General features: G+C 33.7%; 1 protein-coding gene across 1 annotated transcript; it reads left to right on the top strand.

Moving 5' to 3' along the window:
• The first annotated feature begins 240 nt into the window (after window positions 1-240).
• LOC123559433 (uncharacterized) lies at window positions 241-19,737 on the top strand. The gene is made up of 9 exons (XM_053552686.1): window positions 241-534; window positions 4,401-4,542; window positions 7,690-7,865; window positions 8,401-8,565; window positions 8,914-9,023; window positions 10,670-10,883; window positions 11,728-11,769; window positions 16,373-16,463; window positions 17,800-19,737. The coding sequence occupies exons 1-9, from the start codon at window positions 447-449 to the stop codon at window positions 18,956-18,958; spliced, it is 2,187 nt and encodes a 728-aa protein (XP_053408661.1). The 5' UTR covers window positions 241-446; the 3' UTR covers window positions 18,959-19,737.
• The last annotated feature ends 3,109 nt before the right edge of the window (window positions 19,738-22,846 follow it).

Genomic DNA, 22,846 nt, shown 5'->3' with positions numbered 1-22,846 from the left:
TTAAGTTGTAACAAATAAGGATATTTCCATCCCGGAGACTAAAATAAATGAGGACATAAGCTACACGTTTATTGTTTCAATTGGTCCAGTAGCCACATAAAACCGAAATTTTTACTTTTATCTATTGTTCTCTAGTCACATAAGTACAATTTTTCTATTGCCTATTAAACAGACACGTGCTTACATTATAGTTACTGCGGTTGATGAATTTGTTGAATTTTGCAAATTTAATTGAGGAAGGATACATCTTAAGTCAGCTCGAGTGGTTAAATTGTTGTTTAGCTGATCTAGTGACAACAACACACTTTATGAACATCATGTCCGGTCATGAATTACACAGGGAAGGAAATAAATGAAAATTTGATGAACTCGAATTAGGAAGATATTTTAGAAATCACAACGTTTTTTTCTGCCAAAGAGTTCGGAACCTGTAAATTCAGTTTAGAATGATATGTTTGTTACATATGAGATTTATATGGATTATTTTGTTCTTTTGGATATTGACGGCGTTGGCTAAAGGAAGAAAAGAGGAAGGTAAACTTTGTATTTTGCTCTTGCCTGTTGTTGTTACGTTTATTTGATTGGCTGGGTCGTAAAGCCACACTGACACAAATTTGGCTAAATAAATACTTTCCAGCTTTTTTCGGTGGAAGGAGACTCCACCCTCAACCCTACCCGGACGTATTTTTGTTTTCAAGCACTGGCGGACATCCTTGTAGAATTATAAGTAAGTAAGTAAGTAAGTAAATTTTTTATTATAGTGACATCGTGTTATGTACAATACCAATACATATAAATTTACAATTTACAACACCCGGCCACGTTGGGCCTATAAGTCACTTTAAATTTTAAAGTTTCGAAAATCAATGTACATAGTGATAAATACCAGTAGATAATTAACATGCGAAAAAGTGGATTATGTCTTTATGTGATAAATGTTTTAATAGTATTTCACAACTACATAGCTCCTCAATTCTCTCAAATACTGTTGAAAAATGGCGTTAAACCCAAAACAAAACAAACAAACAAACAAACAAACAATTCTCTCACATGCAAGAATTCTGCGTCTCAAGTGAGTTTAGAACCCAAAGCTACGAAGAACAAGTGAATCAAATAAAACGATATCTTAATCATCGGCCGTAGTGTCAATTATGGTCAAGTACAGTTTTTCTTGCACTCTAAAGGGGACACGCCTACGGAAATGTATCATAATTTCATTTATCAGAAAACAGCATCTGTAAAATATCAACATGATTTCAACTTATTTTGTTCTGTTTAACATATGCATGTTAAAAGGCCGTCAGATTTTTTCTGCGTAGAAAGTTTTTTCTACATATTGTGCAAACTACATATGACAGTTTTTAAAACATTCCATGCATTTTTTCATTTACTATTAAATAAAAATACTTTATAAAGGAGTCCGTTTGACTAACTGATATCTTTTGAGCATTCAAAATAATGACAGTAAGTTGAGTTGAGGATATTTGATATCCTTATACATGTTCTAATATTTAATTGTTTTTTCTTGCATTTCATATAGGATCTTTTTCGGCCAGAGTCACACGTACACCAAAGATTCGAAACATTTTACATAAGACTGAAAAATACTATGTAAAATTCAAAACATAAAAAGAAACCTATGATATTTTGACAAATCTCTGGAATCTAGCTTTCCAGAGCGGTTAGGCGTACTATTGAATTGAGATTAGGACCAGAGTACTATAGTACGTTGATATTTTTGTTGCAATATTGCTTTCCCACATCAGATAGATTTTTTTGTGTGTAGGATTTCTCGATAATCGAAGTCAGATTCTATCTTGTTCGAAGCAGTTAATTGCAACGATTTCTGTAAATAGTAGACACACGTATTAGATAGGGTAAAAGTTAAAGAGATGCAGAGTAAAAAAATTGGTATACCAAATATGGCAAAAGGGCTTCAAGTATATCAGACTATGGGTGGCAAATGTTACAGTGAGCCAAGGATACAAGATTGTACCCAATATGACCCTCGCTTTATTATGCCCCCCTTCGAAGAAGGAGGGGTATATTGTTTTGCAGATGTCGGTCGGTCGGTCGGTATGTCTGTCGGTCGGTCGGAATGTAGACCAATCCGTTTCCGGATGATAATTCAAGAACGCTTGGGCCTAGGATCATGAAAGTTAATAGGGAGGTTGATCATCACCAGCAGATGACCCCTATTGATTTTGAAATCTGTATGTCAAAGGTCAAGGTCACAGTGACCCTGATTAGTAAAACGGTTTCCGGATGATAACTCAAGAATCCTTTGGCCTAGGATCATGAAAGTTGATAGAGAGGTTGGTCATCGCCAGCAGATCAACCCTATTGATTTTGAGGTCAGCATATCAAAGGTCAAGGTCACAGTGACCCTGAACAGTTGAATGGTTTCCGGATGATAACTCAAGAATGCTTGGGCCTAGGATCAGGAAAATTGATAGTGAGATTGTTGATGACCAGCAGATGACCTGTATTGATTTTGAGGTCATTAGGTCAAAGGTCAAGGTCATATTGGCCAGGAACATTTTAACGGTTTCTGATCTTCTTGTCCAAAACCACAGGGCCTAGGGCTTTGATATTTAGTGTGTAGCAAAATCTAGTGGTCCTCTACCAAGACTGTTCAGATTATTTACCTGGGGTCAAAAATGGCCCCACCCTGGGGGTCACATGGTTTATATAGACTTATATAGGAAAATTTTTTGAAAAGCCTCTTGTCCAAAACCACAGGTCCAAGGGCTTTGATATTTGGTATATAACATCATCTAGTGGTCTTCTACTAAGATTATCCAAATTATTCCGCAAGGGTCAAATATAGCCCCGCCCTCGGGGTCACATGGTTTACATAGACTTATACAGGGAAAAACTTTGAAAATCTTCTTGTCCAAACCACAAAGACTAGGGCTCTGATATGTGTAATGTAGCATCATCTAGTGGTTTTCTACCAAGTTTGTTCAAATTATCCCTCTAGGGTCAAATATGGCCTCACTCCGGGGGTCACATGGTTAATATAAACTTATATAGGGAAAAACCTAGAATCTTCATGTCCGTAACCTATATCATTCAAATTTGGACCACATGTTTTGTTTTGAGTGGCAAGATGAACCTTGACTCGAGTTGACCTTGATCTTGACCTGGTGACCTACTTTCACATTTCTGTAGCTGCAGCCTTCAGATTTGGACCACATGCATAGGTTTGTGTATCGAAACAAACTTTGACCTTGTTACTGACCTAGTGACCTACTTTCACATTTTTGAAGGTACAGGCTTCAAATTTGGACCACATGCATAGTTTTGTGTTCCGAAATGAAATTTGACCTTGATTTTGACCTAGTGACCTACTTTCACATTTCTCAAGCTACAGCCTTCAAATTTGGACCACATGCATAGTTTTATGTAACGAAATGAACTTTGACCTTGAAATTGATCTAGTGACCTACTTTCACATTTCTGAAGCCGCAGCTTTCAAATTTGGACCACATGCACAGTGTTTTGTACTGAATGAAATTTGACCTTGAACTAGTCTTGAAATTTGAAACGTTCAAAAATGGCTCAGTGGTGGGCACCAAGATCAATCTGTGATCTCTTGTTAGGTTAATAGGTTAAAGGTCTAGGTCAGATTGAACCAGAATGGTAGAACTTTTGTTTACAGTGAGCATACAATTTCTGTTCCTTGTGCAATTACTGAATGCATCAAGGGGGGCATTTCGTGTTCGACGAGCTCTTGTGTTCTACTATTTCAATTAATTTAAAGATGAGGCTTCTCAGTATTTAAGAAGAGCAAATGTGACAGGACCACACATAATATATTTACACTGAGAATGTATAAACAAATGTTACATATTTTTCGTTTGTCAAGGTCATGCCCAAGGACATAATCAAGGCCAAAGGGTCAAAAAGACATTAAATGTGAAGTCATACAGACAGATGTATATTTGTATGAAGGGAAACAACAAATAGATGAAGCGAAAGAAGTTATTACATGATTACTGATTGTTTTAGCCTTTGGTATTTATACCAAGAAGGTGACCTTTATCATGACCTTGTAAATACCTTGAAACTCCAGTACTATTGTTTTATTTATTTCAAACAGTTGTATACTGTGATTTCAGTTATTTGTAATATTGTGAAAATGTTTGCTACCCTTTAGACAATGTTCAAATCAATGTTCCATACATCGTTTTTTTGGAAATGTATTTAACAACCATGGAAAAATCCAAAATGCATTTTTTTAGCATAAGGGTGTTTATCGTTTATATTCATGAAATGAAAACTTCAAACGAGACAGTATTGAAGTACGTTTTGATGAATTGAAGAAATGATCTTGTCCGAAACACAAAACAGATAGAACAAGTTACTTAAATTACATAAAAAGTTTCTGCTTACAGAAGACGCATGTTCTGACTGGCAGCTTTCTGGTGGCCGTATAGAAAATGAGGGTTTTATTGAGGTCACTTACCGGGACGAAAGGGTAAACTTGTGTGCGGATACGTCACAGAACTTAGAGGAAGTGTGCGAAAAATTAGGAAAGTAAGTTTTCGAGGAAAGGACAAATCATTTTTTATTCAAATGTCTAATACATATTCAATTTTGTAAATGTTTGCGTTTTCGATATTATAGCATTTGAAAGACTATTTGTTGTTGCGCGCAATCCACGCGTCAAAGGAGCAGGTAGAGTAAGTCGTTTTTATTATTTATAAATTCCCTATTTTGTAATATCCTAAAGTCATATGTTGATATCTCAAATTCATTTTATTATATCATGAAAACTTTTGATGACATATTTATTTGCATTTAAAGAAATCTTAGAATGATTTATAGATATATATAATTCGATTGTTTTGTATCTTTAAAATCAGTTTTATTTCAAGATGTCTTTGAATGAATTTAATTTTATCAATAATTCTGCTGCATGATATCAATTAATGAGTTTTAATTTCACAAGATGAATTTTCAGATACCAAAACATAGAATTATATATATATATAAATCATTAATTGAGGTTTAGGTATCTTAAATTTTTTTTTCATAAGGTGAATTATTTATATCCAAAAATTAAGTGTTTTTTGGATATGTTAAGCTCGACTTTATGATATTATTAAGTAAGTAAAAATTGTACAATAATACTTTTGTGTAGGAAAGATTGATATCTATAAATCGAATTAATGATATAATAAACTCACACAAATTCTGAGATATCTTTAAATTTGAAATATATTTTCAGATATCAAAATTGATAATTTAGGATAACATCAAATTGACTTAAGGATATGGAAAAATATTCGAATGTTATATTTTGTGATATTTGAATCATAATAAGTGATATCATTAAGTACACTATATATATTTAGATATCAGAAATATTGATTTTATGTCACTTAAGGAATTAAGGATATCATAAAATGAGTAAGGGATATATCAAACGTGTTTTGGATATTACAAAATTGTAAAACAAATAGCAAAATTGCATTTTAAGACATTCTTGGCATATTTAGTTAGACTAGTACACTCATTCTGGAAGATCCAGCTGTTTTCGGCAGGAAAGTTACCGCTCAGTACAAGACCATTCATGGAATGCATGTATCAAATATTTAGACTAAAATCTGTGTTTTCCTTTGAGTAAAATCTTTAGCGACGTAATACATCGATTTTACGTGAAGTCGTTAAATTCAGAAATAGAAATAGTTGAAAAATACCAATCTTCAAATGGTTTTTGAGTGTTTTATTTGATAGCATAATGTTTCAACAGTCAACATCTGAAGTCAATTGACCCAGACATGCCCTAGATTTTGTTCCAGAATATAAGAAAAAGACTTTTAGAAAGTACAGTGTAAGATACGTTATATTGAATGATACACATTTTCCAAAGGTCAAAATATACTGCAAAATTTTGTTTTTCGTGTTCTTCAGTAGAACGTTCTATAAGAAATGGTTTAATGAACGATTCAGTAAGAAAGTTTGTAATAAAAGTAAAATATGTCATATTTGGCAGATCTGATTGGTGGAATTTAAACATTACTACTTTCAATTTCTAAAAGTTTTAATATTTTTAAGAACCGATTCATCTATCCAATGATTTTATATTAAAATCAATCAACGTTATGCATCCGTTTATTGCAACTCGTATTTTGAAAGTTAACTCCTTTGCAAACCTTTCAAATCTGATATAGCATGGCCGCCACAAGCATAACGTATCTTATGCTTTATGCAATATGTTTCAAAGATGATAATTAATGTCTTATACGAAAAAATCATAATCCAAAATCATTTATATAAAGTGGAATATTTTTTCTCTCACTCGTTTAAAATATTTGGACATTTATCACCTTCAGTAACACACAAAAGCCGAAGAAAAAACGTGAACAATTCAGCATTAGATACTACATGTTCAATGAATTTACATTTAAAACAATACACATGTAATGTTTTTCTTTTCAGCTATTTTAAGAATACATATCAATTATTTTAAGAATACATTATCATTGTCACGTTCTCATTCATAAATCATATCTTAAGAAAATCCAAACACGATCAGTCACTGTACGACGTTGCCCCAGAGTGGGACCTGTACACAAATGGAAGAAGAAGAAGACGTTTTACACAATTACAATTGATTGAAATTTTCAGGTTCTTTTAAATGTATAAATACGGATCTTTTAAAGCATAGAACATCAAATTTTATCTATCTGTAGTGCTCTTTCATATATCTCATAATTATATTCTATTCCTATCTCGCTGTGTTTGTTGGTGTTTTTAATGTGTTTACTGGCCATGGGATTCGTTTTTTTAACTCTTTGTCCTCTAAGATCAGATTTCTTCACTCTTCATCTCTATTCTTTCTGCCTTAAATTCTGCATTGTTGATGTAATTGGTGATAATAATAGAATATAAAATGTAGATGTACATATTCTAAAGTAAACATATGAGTTTTACTTGCATTTTATGAAATCGAACCGCACATAAAAATGTTAATCTTTTTTGCTATATTTTCATCACACACATAAAGAAAGCACGGCTGGCTTATTAAAAATAGGGTTTGTTGTCAAACTTTCCAAAAGTTATTTTCCTGTTCTTTCAAACTCTGTATAACGTATCTTATGTTTTTTTTTATTTTAGATTTCCAGTCGCCGTTGATAAACTTGCTTGGGTCTAAAAAGTATTTATGATACTATGAAATAACTTGCAAACTGTATACAGCTATGATGTGATTAATATGAGGTTCCATGAAACTTAGATCATTGTTTTTTTTTGTCAGATAAATTTGCATAACTTAACTTACTTTGAAACTATTGGAAAATGCAAAAAGATATCACTCAGTACAATAAGATTTCGTGTTTTAAAATCCACACTTACTCAAGTTCTTTTGCATCAGATTTTGTGCGCAAGTGTACAGTCCGCACTGATTTTGCAAAATAGCTTGCAATATACACACCTATGCTAGGGACAGGCCGAAAAGTGGTCAACACTGGGCTATATATGGAGCTGCTGTTGATAAATGACCAAACATATCGCGTAAAAAGTGGTGTCCAGGTGTCACCTCATTATTGTTCTCCGTTATAAATATATAAGCACTTATACCAATGACTTACCTTTTAATATACATAAGCGTAGGACAGGTGAAAAACGTAATATGACGTGTTAACGTAGAATCAATGAATATCATTATTTCTATTTTAGGTCTGTGGATGAAAGTAGAAATGTCTTCAATGCTGGTCGGAAAGAGAAAGCCATTTCGTTTATAAATATGGCAAATAAATGTGGCACAAGTGAAAAGACGAACAACACTTGTGGCGGAGATGTGATCATTGACTGTTGCCAACCTGCGTGGATCTGCTGTTTGGATAATGCGCAAAGTACGGTGGCACATTTATTCAAACAGCATGTACAAATTAATGCTAATAATGTGTGTCTCTAATAGATAGGTATATAAACGACACTACGATGCAGATCATATTCAATTACCTATGCAAAAGAACCAAACTCATATTTCAGTTAATATTTACATTTTAAAAAAATCCGTCCGTTAGTGATAGAAAATGGTGTTTTAAACCCATTATATTAAGGGCTTTGTGTCATTGGTTAAGAATGACTTTCATTAGCAAAACTGGCAATAAAAATACAAATCTTGTGCTGGACTGAATTGAATGAATCGCAATTGACTAAAATTCGAACACCATCTGAATTTTTTATTTTCTCAAATGAAATAAGTACGTTTTGTCGCTAATTTTACAAAGAAGTCACTTCTGTTTTCACGACATTGCGTGTTATATTTACCATCAGTCGTTAGGTGTCACATTTACTACGAACAAGTGTAACTTTTACCGACTGTATATACAAATAGCGGTGTTAGTTTTGTTGTTGTCATAATTAATGCTAATCTCTTTAAAGTTAAAACTTGCAGCGCAAACTGGAACGAAACTTTGGATAAGCCATGCCACCATTCACAAGGAAAACGGTTTACTTACAGCCAGATTCGAGCAAGAAAAATTAGGAAGATGAATAACTCCATATCGGCATGGACGGAGTCAGCGCTGGTTAAGCAAATACCTGAAGGTTAGTAGCGTGCACGATCTATGCTTAAATAATTCAAAAAAGATATATTGGCAAACACATAGGGGTAGAGCAATTAGGTCACTCCGACCGAAACCACCAAACATGGTGTCCGCACAATAACTCCATATAAAACAAAGAAAATTCAAGAAATCTTAAGCTATGGACAGCCTTTATGGAGCCAAAGGTTAGGATATTGCGTGTGAGGATAACAGTATTTAACTCTAACAGGGCAGGTTACACTGGAAAGTCTATCTTTTTATTATATGAACCAAATTGCTATAAGGTAGTGAGATCTTTATTAGACACAAAGCGCATCCTGATAGATATAGCGAGAATATTATTTTTCAGATGCTTCCAGGAAAAACTGGAATTGCAGTCTTGGGAAAGATATTTTGAGACAATGTTCGAACAAGTGTTTAAACAGCAAGAATGTGACTAGTTTATATGACGGCTCAAATGTAAGTCCTCTTATATTGAGATAAATGCCGGGCTGTTAACCTTTAGCCTGCTGGTGGCAAGCGATTTTGCCTTTGCGACCAGCGCAGACCAAAATTGTCTGTGCAGGCTGATCATGGTCTTCTTCTGTTCGCCTGCCCAAAGTGTATTGATGGAACAGTCCCATTTCAGAAATTTAGAAGGGTAAAGGTCAATATGCTATCATCTGGCTTTTAGGCTCAAGATTTCTTCTGCTGTAGAAAAAACTACCTAATCTATAGCAAAGCGAAAAACTGTTAAACACATTAATGCTACATGAACATTGAACGCTTTGCATAAACATTATTTTATATCTTTAGCATGTTTTTTGCATATTTTACTAATCCGGCATGATGGGTAAACACAATTTCAGCTGCTGCCTGTGCGAGAAACTGTTAATTATGCGCAGCAGAGATGCGCAAATGTGCTGCTTTTGTTGAGCGTTCGAAGCACTGTTCATTCTACCATCAGTTGTTTACACAAAGTTTATTTCGGAACTAAATCACCGTTATTGGACAATAATTGAAATAGTAACTGAGTAAGAAACTAATACTTCATGTCATTGGTCGAAACATTGAGAAGTGTTGTCCTCGGCTTATCGACCTCATGTCACAGCTACCTTAGGAAAATACCTTTAACTGTTTTCTCGCAAAAAATGAAATGAATGTACATTGCAGTTGTCAGCTAACACAGTATACAGTTTTCAACCTTTGTTGTGACAAAAGTTGATCAGATGTCCTTTTTGAACAAAAAAATAAGATGCCATTTTTCTCTCAAATCATTCTACGCTTTCTGAAGGGCAAACAACTTTCTGCAAATGAAGATGTTTTCATTCCCCAGTATACCAGTCAGCCTAACGGAAAACTTACCGCATCTTTATTGCTCCATAGGTACAGGTATTACATGATCTCTCTATAACGAAGAAAAGTGGTCTCCGTGCAATAAGGTCTACGTAGCCCCGTGTTGAACAACCAGTAGGGCAATGAGGCTTCATCCATAAGAGAAAAGTCGCCATATGACCTGAAATTGTGGCAATGTAACTCCAAACCAACAAAAAATAGAAATGAAAATAATAAAAAGAAACAACAACAACAACAAAAAAAAAAACAACAAACAATATAACACAGATGAAACAAACCTATATTTATAGTTTTCAAACATATTTGTTCTTCTGTGCTTTGAGCTGGGAAAACATCATTCATGTGTCCTCAATAAATGACTACTTGACACGACATGAAACTGAAATTTTATTATGCGGTGCTTTCGACGATTTTCTTCCTTTTTTTTCAAGTGCTCTATCATGAGTAACTTATGCCATCTGTACGTGGAGTATCAGCGACTTTAAACCATTTCATAAGATCAAAGAGTTATTTTTTTTCCATACATGTAAATTAAAAGAAGAGTGAGAGCTGATAAACGTAATTGTTTGTGGTGTGTGTGTGCGGGGGGGGGGGGGGGGGGGGGGGGGGGCAGGCTAAGCAACGCGTATCTCATTCTTTTGTCCATTGTTTGGTCCTCTCGCACTCACAAGAATAATTCACAGTGAAGAGGTTATAAATGTTGCCTAAACAAAATACAAATATCTGCATTATACTATTACAATGTAAATGACGCAATACTTATTCTACAGGGAACGTGCTTATGTTCTGGAAGACCACAGCAAAATGACACAGAATGTTACAATGAGCTACAGATTATAGATTATACAACAAAATCTGACACAACAGAACCTGAAGAACGACCTATATTATGTATCGCGGCAGAGATGATAAGCGGGACCATAACATTTACAGCTGAAGACTGTGAAAAATTCTTGCAACCGCTCTGCTTGAAAGAATTCATCAGTCAGTAAAATTTACTTTCTCTTGTCTATCTATATATCAAATTCATCTTTAATACATACTAAGAAGTCGCAAAAATCGCGATGCTTTCATGCATTGCGCAAAATAAAATAAACGTTGTCAACATTTTTTTTCTGTTATGTGTTTAAAGTTACTCACCCAAAGTATGGGTGAAATTTTTCAACATGTTCATTTCCTCCAAGTTTAGCATAGAATATATATATATGACACTTAAAAATGCTAAAGTGGGTAAAAAATAATAGTTAAATATTGGTAAAAATGCAAGAAGAATGTAAATTTTCCGCATTATTTAAAAGCGTTGCAACGGTTTACTACATTCTTTACAATGTTTTTGTTAATTTAAAAGAATATTTTGCTAAAGTCTTGTGTCCATATGTTTGTACCACAAGTCACTTTCAGAGTATTCACTTTTTATGGAATTTTGAGAGAAATTATTTTTCGCCTAAAATGTTTCGGTTAGGCCCTTTAAGGCTCGAGACCTGATGTGTGTCTACAATTTTGAAATACATCAAATAATACACATCTATCATATTAAGAAATACAATATACATACATATATTTTGAAGTACACAGATACGTTTTTTTTCTTTAAATTTCATTAAAGCTTATTAGTACGCCTTGTCTGGAAAATTATTTTCATATGACATATACTCTTAATTTAAACGTTTAAGTACACCAATACAATTTCATTTCTTTACTTCTGTGGAATAATAAATTTTATTCATTGTGTACTTGTTCGTTTCTAGCCTTAACATACTGATGCAGGTGAACAAGAAAACATTCAACAGGAATGTATATATGAAATGAAATATATTGCTTTTTTCAGCAACAACCACATCATCTCCAACAACAACATTAATGAAGGGTGGTAATTATTTCTTAAGTACTCTGTTCTTATCGTCAACCTGTTTTAAATAGGCTACTTTTACAATAGTAACCGCGTCTTAATTTTATTTAGTTTATATAACAGTAACTTCCTAAATACGTTTCTATACAATAGTAACTGCCTTGATAAGCTTTTTATGCTTTATTTAGTTTCTTCAAAGTAACCCTGTCTCGATTATTTTCTGCTATAGTAATTCTTTCTACCTTAGTATCTACAACAGTAACTCTGTCCTGATTATTTTCTACAATAGTAACTCTGCCTTGTTTAGTTCTTTTAATATCAACCTTGCCCGGTTTAGTTTCTACAATAGAAAACCTGCCTTGTTTAGTTTCCACAACAGTAGCCTTCCTATATAATAACTCCGTCTTGTTTAGTTTCTACTATACTAACTCTGTCCATATTGGTTTCTCCAACAACTTGTTCTTTAACAACACTACCTTGTTTAGTACAACTCTGGCTTGTGTAGTTTCTACAATAGCAACCGTAGTATGCCCTTATTGGTCTCTTTAATGCGTTTCTACAATAGCAACTATGCCCTTATTGGTATCTTTAATGCGTTTCTACAATAGCGTTTCTACAATAGTATATTAAACGAAAGTTTTAACACACTTTCGATATATGGACATTGTCTTAATTAATGCAGAATTAGTACATTTAGGATATTTCTCACACATTTAGGTAATAATATAATTATTTTAATTTCGGCAAAGTAGAGTAAGCTTTGATATCATTTTATTTATTTATTTAATCTCAAACAAATTTTAAAATGTCACAAAAATAAATGTCCAATATTTCAAATACTAGTATTCGTTTATTAGCAACCCTTGCTTTGATTTCTGGTTAGGAAAATACTAAATGGAAATAACACCTCAAATAGCTAATATAAATGTTAATCAAAGCAAGGGTTGCTAAAGAGTGAATTTTGAGTCTAAAATGGCATAATTCGTCATTTTAACACGAAATACCTGTACCTATAGTACTTAGAATTCATTTTTTGTCAATACTGGAAATGCGTTAATACTAAAAATGACATAGTTTGGTAGTTTAAAAGTTAATCTCGTGAAAACTGCTGTCATGGATCTTTTACCTTTAAAAAATTTGGGGCCACATGCCTATATAAATCCTACGTTTGCATTTGAATTTAGACTGGTATATTCTACAATGTGTCAGTAACATTCATTATATGTGCCTTATAATATGTATCCTCGTTTCAAAAAAGCAAAACATACATGTGTATTTTTTATGACTTTTTGGAATGGGTAGAGGTACTAATATGAATGAAAGGTTATCATTGCATTATTTAGTTTGATCAGATATTAATATGTTGTTGACAAAATGTGTTTTTTAGCTTGTATGAATTTTCATACTTGTAAATTTGATTTTATTAAAGATATTTCCAAACTATCGAGGGGTTGTTAGAAATTTCATTATGTGTAACTCTGCCCAAATTAGTATCTGCAATTCAGTCAGTTTCACAATAATATCTGTGATATAAATACTTTCTACAATAGAATTCTTCTTCATTTACTTTCTATATTATAATAATTCATACAAGACATATCATTAGATTAAATAACTTCAACATTAGTAACACTGTCTTCAGTAGTTTCTGCCGAAGTAATCCTGTCTTAAATAAATCATTAGTAGTAACTAATAGTATGTTATTAATAGATTCAATAATGGTTGTTTTGGCTCAAATTATTGTACAATAGTAAATCTGCCTCGGTTACAATAAAATATGAAATTGTCTTACTCAGTTTTTTGCAATAGTTTCAATGTCATTTATTATTAACAACAGTAAGCCTGCCCATAATAGTCTCTATAATAACAGGTCTGCTCTAAATAGATCTTACAATAGTAACTCTGTCTTAGTTAGTATCTTTAATAGCAATTCATTCTTAACTAGTTTTACAATTGTAGTTCTGCTCTAAACACAGTTTTAGCTCACCTGAACAATGCTCAGGTGAGTTTTTGTGATCGCTCGATGTCCGTTGTCCGTCGTCTGTCGTCTGTCTGTCTGTCTGTCTGTCAACATTTAGCTTGTATATGCGATAGAGGCTGTATTTTTCAACTGATCTTCATGAAATTTTATCAGAATGATTACCTTGGTGAAATCTAGGTCAAGTTTGAAAATGGGTCATCTGGGATTAAAAACTAGGTCACTAGGTCAAATCAAAGAAAAACCTTGTGTATGCGATAGAGGCAGTATTTTTCAACTGATCTTCATGAATTTTGGTCAGAATGTTTACCTTGATACATTCTAGGCCAATAATGATAGCTCGATGTCCGTCATCCGTCGTCTGTCTGTCTGTCTGTCAACATTTAGCTTGTGTATGCGATAGAGGCTGTATTTTTCAACTGATCTTCATGAAATTTTGTCAGAATGATAACCTTGATTAATTCTATGCCAAGTTTGAAAATGGGTCATCTAGGATCAAAAGCTAGGTCACTAGGTCAAAACAAATATAAAATTTGTGTATGCGATAGAGGCTGTATTTTCAATTAATTTTCATGAATTTTGGTCAGAATGATAACCTTGATGAAATCAAGGCCAAGTTTGAAAATGGATTATCTGGGGTCAAAAACTAGGTCACTAGATTATATCAAAGAAAATCCTGGTGTATGTGATAGAGGCTGTATTTTTCAACTTATCTTCATGAAATTCTGTCAGAATGATAACCTTGATAAAATCTAGGTAAAATTTCAAAATGGATTGTCTGGGGTCAAAAACTAGGTTACTAGGTCAAATCAAAGAAAAACCTTGTGTATGCGATAAAGGCTGTATTTTTTAATTGATCTTCATGAAATTTGATCAGAATGATTGCCTTGATAAAATTTAGGTCGAATTTGAATATGGGTCATCTGAGGTCAAAATGTAGGTCACTAGGTCATATCAAAGAAAAACCTTGTGTATGCGATAGAGACTGTATTTTTCAATTGATCTTCATGAAATTTGGTCAGAATGATTGCCTTGATGAAATCTAGATCGAGTTTGATAATGGGTCATCTGGGGTTAAAAAGTAGGTAACTAGGTCAAATCAAAGAAAAACCTTGTGTATGCGATAGAGACTGTATTTTTCAATTGTTTTTCATGAAATTTGATCAGAATGATTGCCTTGATGAAATCTAGGTCAAGTTCAAATATGGGTCATCTGGGGTCAAAAACTAGGTCACTAGGTCATATCTAAGAAAATACTTGTTTAAACTCAAAAGACCACATTTTTGTTGCAATCTTAATGAAAATTGGCCAGAATATTTGTTTCCATGAAATCACTAGGTCAAACATGTTTACACTCTTATGGTGTGTTTCTCAGGTGAGCGACCTAGGGCCTTCTTGGCCCTCTTGTTTATACTTCTATTTTCTAGTAAATATGCCCTAGTTTATACTGTTGTAGTTCGGTGCTAGATAGTTTCTACAAAATAGTAATGATGCCATGGTTAGCTTCTTCAACGCCAACTCTACCTTATCAAGTTATACAATTGTAGTTCTGCTCCAGTTAGTTGTTTAAGTAATATAATAAAATTATATGTGACTCACCAAGGCGTCCATTTACGGATAAAGCATACAGGTGTGTCAATGTCTGCTGCAGGCTGCAAAGATGATCATGTACTTTTATCACAACGTACTTCGCAAGATTTCGAACGCATAACCTTTATGGTACATTAGTTAACTATATGATATTGAACTAATGCATTTATGGCCCACGGTAGTCTTAAAACTGTTCGCCAACAGTTGAGGGTCAGATTTTTCAACATCTTCATTATCCTCAAGTTTGGCATAGAATATACATATGACACTGAAAAATATGAAAATAAGTGTTAGACATTGGTTAAGAGGCAAGAAGAATGTTGATTTTCTCCTTGTTTCACTGATTTACTACTTTCTGCACATTTTTTCGGTTATTTATTTGGATACCTTGCAAAAGTATTATGTCAATAAGTTTGTACTATTTGTCACTTTTACAGTATCTACATTTTATGGATTCTTGAGAGAAAAGAATGTTCGCTTAAAATTTGTTAACGAGTTGCTTCAATATCATGTTTGTTGTTATTATCATTAAAGGGGCCCCCGTGGCCGAGTGATTATGGTCGCTGACTTAAAATCACTTGGCCCTCATCGATATCGGTTCGAGCCTCACTAATAGAGCCTCGGTTCGAGTCGGTTCGAGCCTCATAATTCTTTATGTGAGCAAGTCATCCAGTTGGCTTACGGAAGGTCGGTGGTTCTACCCAGGTGCCCGCTCGTAATGAAATAATGCACGGAGGGGCACTTGGGGTCTTCATCCACCATCAAAGCTGGAAAGTCGCCATATGGCCTATAATTGTGTCGGTGTGACAACAAAATAAACCCAACAAAGTAAATAAATAAATATTACCATTATATATGCTACAAGATACAGAAGTAGTGTCTTCTCGGCCTCGTCTTTCATTCTTTTCGACCAGTTTTCAATAAATATAGCAAGCTAGAAAATGTTACTTATCAAAAATACTGCAGACTGAGAATATCTACTTTATATATAAAAGCTTACTTCTAATGGCCGAGTAACTTTGTTTGATTAACAAAGCATATTTTTATATTTTACAGATGATGTCAGCCACATTCTTACTCCAACAATTGCTGTTTTTGGTACTGTACTAAGTTTTGTAGTCCTAGCAGTTTGTGTTTATAAATGCAGGTAAACACTTCTGTCCTAAAAGACAGGTGTTTTTTTCGGATAAGGTGCGGTTTTGAAAAGGTGCGGTTCAGGTGACAAGATCGACCCTATTTTTTCCCACAAAAATGTAAAGTTTTGTAAAGTAGATTGTAAAGAAGCAAGAATAACTAACACCAAACTTATGGGTATGTAAGGTCTATATATTAACAGACAGCGAGAAAATAATCCAAAACAACATAGACAAAGAAATCAGAAGTGAAATTGCACAAAGTACTGAAAAAAGCCACTTGCTACAGACTCGATGAAAATATTACTATCAATATGATGTAACATACGACGTAAGATTTAGCCATGTATCCAGGAAATTATTTTGCCTGAAAGTATACAGTAATAATTAAAGTGACTCGGACATATGAAAAGAAGTTCAACTGTAAAACGTCCAACAGTTTTCCTGTACATTCAAATGCAAAATAGTGATTTAAGTAATTTAAAAATATTAAAAGGGATACGATTCGCTTTTATCTAATAGAAATAAGTATATGAAATTGATTTCTCATACATTTAAATAATTTGTGCGTGTGTTTCTTGTAAACTTTATGGTATATAATCATGTACATGTTTGTCTTTGTTGAAGATCAGTTTTGATAACAACTTCCCTTTGTTTATCATTCATATTTTCTTCCGCGTTCAATGTAGTTCTGAACCAATCAAATTTTGTTTTGTTAAGATAACTGTTAGAAACAGTGGAATGTAAAAATAAAGTTCATCGTATTTATAAAAGAAACATTAAATGAGCCGCGCCATGAGAAAACCAACATAGTGCGATTGCGACCAGCATGGATCCAGACCAGCCTATTGCAATTAAAGAAAACGTTAGCGAACAGCATAGATCCTGACTAGACTGCGCGGATGCGCAGGCTGGTCTGGATCCATGCTGGTCGCAAAGCCACTATGTTGGTTTTCTCATGGCGCGGCTCAAATTATGAAATAAAGAAGTATTTATAACCCAATGTAGTGCTAAAGCTGTCATATTTATATAATAAGACGCACATAGAATTACAATTCATCCAGGTTTTATTTAAACATTTAGAAAAGCGTGATATGTACTGCGGAGAAAGGTCTGTTTAGTTTTAATAGTTTGGGCGCCAGTACTGACAAAATAATACGTAGTTATTTTATTCCGATGGATCGCGAAGGAACAACCATTATTTCATACTGTGACTTCCTGTATCAATATATAGATCAAATATTATGCTTACAAAGTGAATAAACAAGCGTTAATGATAAAAATGAAATGTCCAATTTCGCTTTTATCCATGGCACATCTCGTATAAAGATATACGTTTTTCTATTGCAGTAAAAAGAGCAACAAGAGAGATCCATTCCATAATAATTCAATGTGTAACAGGACATACGATCGACAGATGCCAAAACATGACGACGAAGAATATGCCATTATCTCAGAGATAGAACTAGATAGTGGTACCACTTTTTATAAACCGAGCCTACCCGAACGCGGAAATGACTCATCAGGCAACACATATCACACTATAGAACACGGTCGAGATGTGTCAAACACAGCTGTAATAACTTTAGATGAATATAGCACACCCTCCGACATGATAACAGATAAATGTAAGGCTGATCCCGCAGATGAATACATGACCACATATGATGACCCTATACGGCACAACTTGCAGAACACAGCTGAATGTAAACGTAAAAGTGAAACGAAAGACGCAAATGGAAACCTTGCACAGGAATCAGATAACATCCGTGATAAAAGTTTTCGCGATTCTCATGATGGGGAAAATGAAATTTCAGAGTCCTATGAGTACATTGTAGATACTAAAAAAGAAACAAGTGTTAATGAGAAATCATTAAACACTGTTAAAGAGCAGGGAAAGGAAGCGGAGAATGACAAGTTCTTTGAATCGGAGGAAAGTCATGCAGTAGAATGTAACTTTCCAACTCCCGCCCGAAGCGTTATCGGAGCTACAGGCGATAATTATGAATGTTTCATTCCCACTGTTTTACAAGGACACAGTTCTTCTGCAGAGGACAAAGACTATGAAGATACGAATATAATTGATGGAAATTTTCCATCTAGGCCGAAAGATATTTTTGAAGAGCATGTTTGTCTTCATTGTTTAAAACCAGAACATTTGAAAAGACTGGATATAAAGATCATACCTGACAAACCATTGGAAGATGTTGAAAGGAGATTGTCCGAACAACAACGCAAGACTAACTTTAGCGCTTCTGAAACAGACATAACGTTAAGAAGATGTTTAACTGACGTGTCACGCAAAAACAGACAAAATGATCTCATTGATTTCGTAGAAAACACTGATCAAGATGAAAATATTAGGGAATGTATTGTATGTAATAACGCTTATGACCGCATGGGGCGCATTAGAGAAAAGTTAGATACTAAAAATGATGTAAATGAATATGATCATTTAAGTAATTGGAAACATAGAAGTGTAGAGAAGACTTTGATGGAAAATTCATAGTGTTTTGGGAGATGAAAACCGTTTTTAATTATTTATTATTGTGTTTGTTGCAAATAAGTCCGACTTTTCATCCGTAATAACATAATTATAACATAATTAAATTGACGAGTTCATAGACAATTGTTAAAAGTTGATGAATTTATAGAAAACAAATTACATGGAGATCATTTTCAGTGTTTGCATGATATCATTTCTAATTACTAGTGGGCCATACCAAACTGGATCTATATTTAGCGTCCTTATCATTTTTGGAAGCCCACATACTAGTCAGGAAAAGGTAGAATTGACTTGATACCGATGACAAAGTCACCCCGGTAATTAGCCGTATGGGACTTTTAAACAATTGTACTAGGTAAATTTACTTAAAACTGACGTAGTGATTCATTAATGAACAGAATGGGCCATTGTCTTTACGTTTTATTTGTAACCACTTACGGTTTTTAAAATTTCGAGAAAAGATTTTTCCAGTCCTGCAGCCAAGAAAAAACAAAATCGTTCTAACTTGAGGACGCCAAATATAGATCCACTTTGTTATGACATAAGCTGTATTTGTCTAATATGTAAATTATTCCGGTGTAGTAATGAACCGTCTGTTTCTTGCAAAACTATACATTTTTAAGTCCACTTGATCTTTGTCCACTTGATCTTTGTAGATGTGAAGTGTCAGGTAAAATACATAAAGATAGGTCATTACAAGCCGAATAATAAAATGAGTGTACTGTTTTGTTGTCTTTCAAGCAACTGCACATCGCAAATAAACCGCAAGCTACAAACCAGAATGTGTGTGTTCAGTAGAAATGTTAACAGTATGTTTCATGTAAAAGAAGACCCTGTTGCCTCTTCTGAAATCACAGGTTTACATTCCTATTTTATGAACTCAATACATCAGCTATTTACGTCTTAATATCACAACGGAAAAATTATTAAGTTTTAATTTCAAACTTCAAAATAACCAAGAAAGTATTACGTTTTATTTAGACAAACAAAAACATCGTGAATTCAAAATTTACAATCAAAAAGCAAATAAAAGGATATATCAGTCCGGGTATTGTTGATGGTCATCAATCTCATTTGTGATGGCTGTGCAGAGCAATTTTCATTGTTCAGTATTCATTTTCAATCTGTTCTGTTTGATGAGTATGTCCATAAGAGATAATGAGCGAAATGAGTCCCCTAGTACCACCTTAAAAATTGCTCTTTCATCCACTGTTTACATTTGATACATTCCATGATCTCTAAGGACTAGAAAATAAAACAACACAGTTGACATTTTTATGACCGCAACACGGGACTTAAACAATAAATAAAATCTGGAAGAAGGATATCTAATTATCTCCCTTGATTTCCGTACAACTTTGAATCATCCGAGTTGTATGATAAATATATCATAAAAGTAGTAGCTGATGAAAATGATGATGATGATGATGATGACGAGTATTATTATGTTATAATGAAGATAACATATAAAGTGTACATAGCATTAAAATGTCGTCTAAACGTATTTCCGGTACCCATTCAACGGACATAAAAATCAACAGAAATAGCGAACCAGTAGCACCATAACTGTATTGTTCATCAATACATTTTATACGTGAATATTAGAAAAATCACATCAATTTATCAGATACCTTAAATGTATCATAAATAATAACAAGTGACTCCCATGAAAAATATCAAAAGTGTCATTTCTTAACAATGATAGAGTAAAGACAACTAAGATCCTGTATTTTCTTAGGCTTTTTATCCTATAACATGAATTATTATTGAACCACAATTTAGGTAAATTATGCAAATCATATAAAACAGATCGAGATAACATCAAGCTCAAATGAGCCAAGATATCTAATATGATTAAATCAAGGCCAAAATACGAGAACTTAAGGGTCTTTAAGGGGTTCAAGCAGTTTGAATGGTTATAACGAGAGTCAATACGGAGAAGTTACTTCCGTTACTATTTTAAATGGGTCTCTCAACAACTCATCAAATATAGATCCGCTTTGTTATGACCTTAGCTGTATTTGTCTAATATGTAAATTATTCCGGTGTAGTAATGAACCGTCTGTTTCTTGCAAAACTGTACATTTTTAAATCAACCGTAAACAGAGATCTTGATCTTTGTACAAGTGACGTTCAGGGTAAAAATACATTAAGATAGACCATTACAAGTCAAATTGCGTAATGTTTTGTTGTCTTTCAAACAACTGCAAATCGCAAATAAACCTCAAGCTATAAACCAGAATGTGTGTTGTTCAGTAGAAATGTCAACAGTATGTTTCATGTGAAAGGAGACCCTGTTGCCTCTTCTGAAATCACAGATTTACATTCCTATTTTATGAACTCAATACAATAGCTAGTTACGCGTAAATATCACAACGGAAACATATTTTAGAAATTATTTTCGTTAAATTTCAAACTTCAAAATAATCAAGACATTATTCCGTTTTATTTAGACAAACAAATACATCGTGAGTTCAAAATTAACAACCAACCAAAATGCAAATAAAAGTATATATCAGCCCGGAAAATGCTAATGGTCCAAATGACTTGTTATACAGTATTTAAACTTCAACAAAACTAAAATGTAGACGCAAATGTACACGCAAAGAAGAATCTCACGTACAATGGCTGTGCAAAGCAATTTCATAGCTCATTATTCATTTCATCGACTTGCCCCTATCTGTTCAGTTTGATGAGTATATATATCAGAGGTAAATGATCGAAATGAGTCCATTAGTAAAACCTTACTCTTTTATCCAGATACATTGGACGGATTCCATGATCGCAAAAGACCAAACAACACAGTTGACCGTTTTATGACTGCAACACGGGACTTGAACAATAAATAAAATCTGGAAGAAGGATATCTAATTATCTACCTTGATTTCCACACAATTTTTAACCATCCAAGTGGTATGATAATCATACCATAATAGTAGTAGATTATGACAATGACGACGTAGATGATGATGTTAATGATGATAATGCTTATGTTATAATGAAGATAACATAAAAGTGCACATAACATTAAAATGTAATCTAAACGTATTTTCAGTACCCATGTCAACGGACATAAAAATCAACAGAACTAGCGAGTCAGTTGCACCATAACTGTATTGTTCATCAATACATTATATACGTTAAAATAAATCACATCAATTTATCAGATTGAACCTTAAATGTATCATTTATAATAAAATAACAACAAGTGACTCCCATGAAAAATATCAAAAGCGTCATTTCTTAACAATGATAGAATAAAGACAACAACTAAAATCCTGTATTTTCTTAGGCTTTTTATCTTATAACATGAATTATCATTCAACCACGATTTAGGTAAATTATGCAAATCATATAAAACAGATCGCGTTAACATCAAGCTCAACTGAGCCAATACATCTAATATGATTAAATCAAGACCAAAGTACGAGAACTTAAGGGTCTTTAAGGGGTTCGAGCTGTCTGATTGATTATAACGAAAGGGTGAATACAGAGAAGTTACCTCAGTTACCATTTTTAGGGGTCTCTCAACAACCCATAAGCCACTACCAGTAATTGCTGGAAGTGGAACAAAGCCACTAAGCATTACATCCAATTCTCGGATCACAGTGACAGTCTTTGGTTGTGGGACTGCGTAAGGATAACAGGTAGGACATTTCTTTGTCTTTCCTGGCACACGAATGAGACAGAGGCTTCTTGAAGGCAAGATTGCTGGTACTAATAGTACTGTCCCAGAGTCTGACTGGAGCAATAGTGAGGTCTTCCAGCAATACATGGAAACACACTTGATGAAATATGTGCCTGAACGTATTGCCGATCTTTCAGTTCTGTTTCTTTTTGATGGACACAGGTCACATGTGAATTTAATTCTGGTTGAATGGGCTAGGAATC

Source organism: Mercenaria mercenaria, chromosome 10 (genome assembly GCF_021730395.1).
Source record: "Mercenaria mercenaria strain notata chromosome 10, MADL_Memer_1, whole genome shotgun sequence".
Taxonomy (NCBI): Eukaryota; Metazoa; Mollusca; class Bivalvia; order Venerida; family Veneridae; genus Mercenaria; species Mercenaria mercenaria.
Note: the sequence above shows the minus strand (reverse complement) of the source record. Positions and strands in the feature narration are given on the sequence as shown.

Excerpts from the sequence above, each read along its gene's own strand:
- LOC123559433 (XM_053552686.1), top strand. The coding sequence starts at position 447 with ATGATATGTTTGTTACATATGAGATTTATATGGATTATTTTGTTCTTT. Across the intron at positions 535-4,400 it reads TAAAGGAAGAAAAGAGGAAG|AAGACGCATGTTCTGACTGG; the intron begins GTAAACTTTGTA and ends TTCTGCTTACAG. Across the intron at positions 7,866-8,400 it reads CTGTTTGGATAATGCGCAAA|TTAAAACTTGCAGCGCAAAC; the intron begins GTACGGTGGCAC and ends ATCTCTTTAAAG.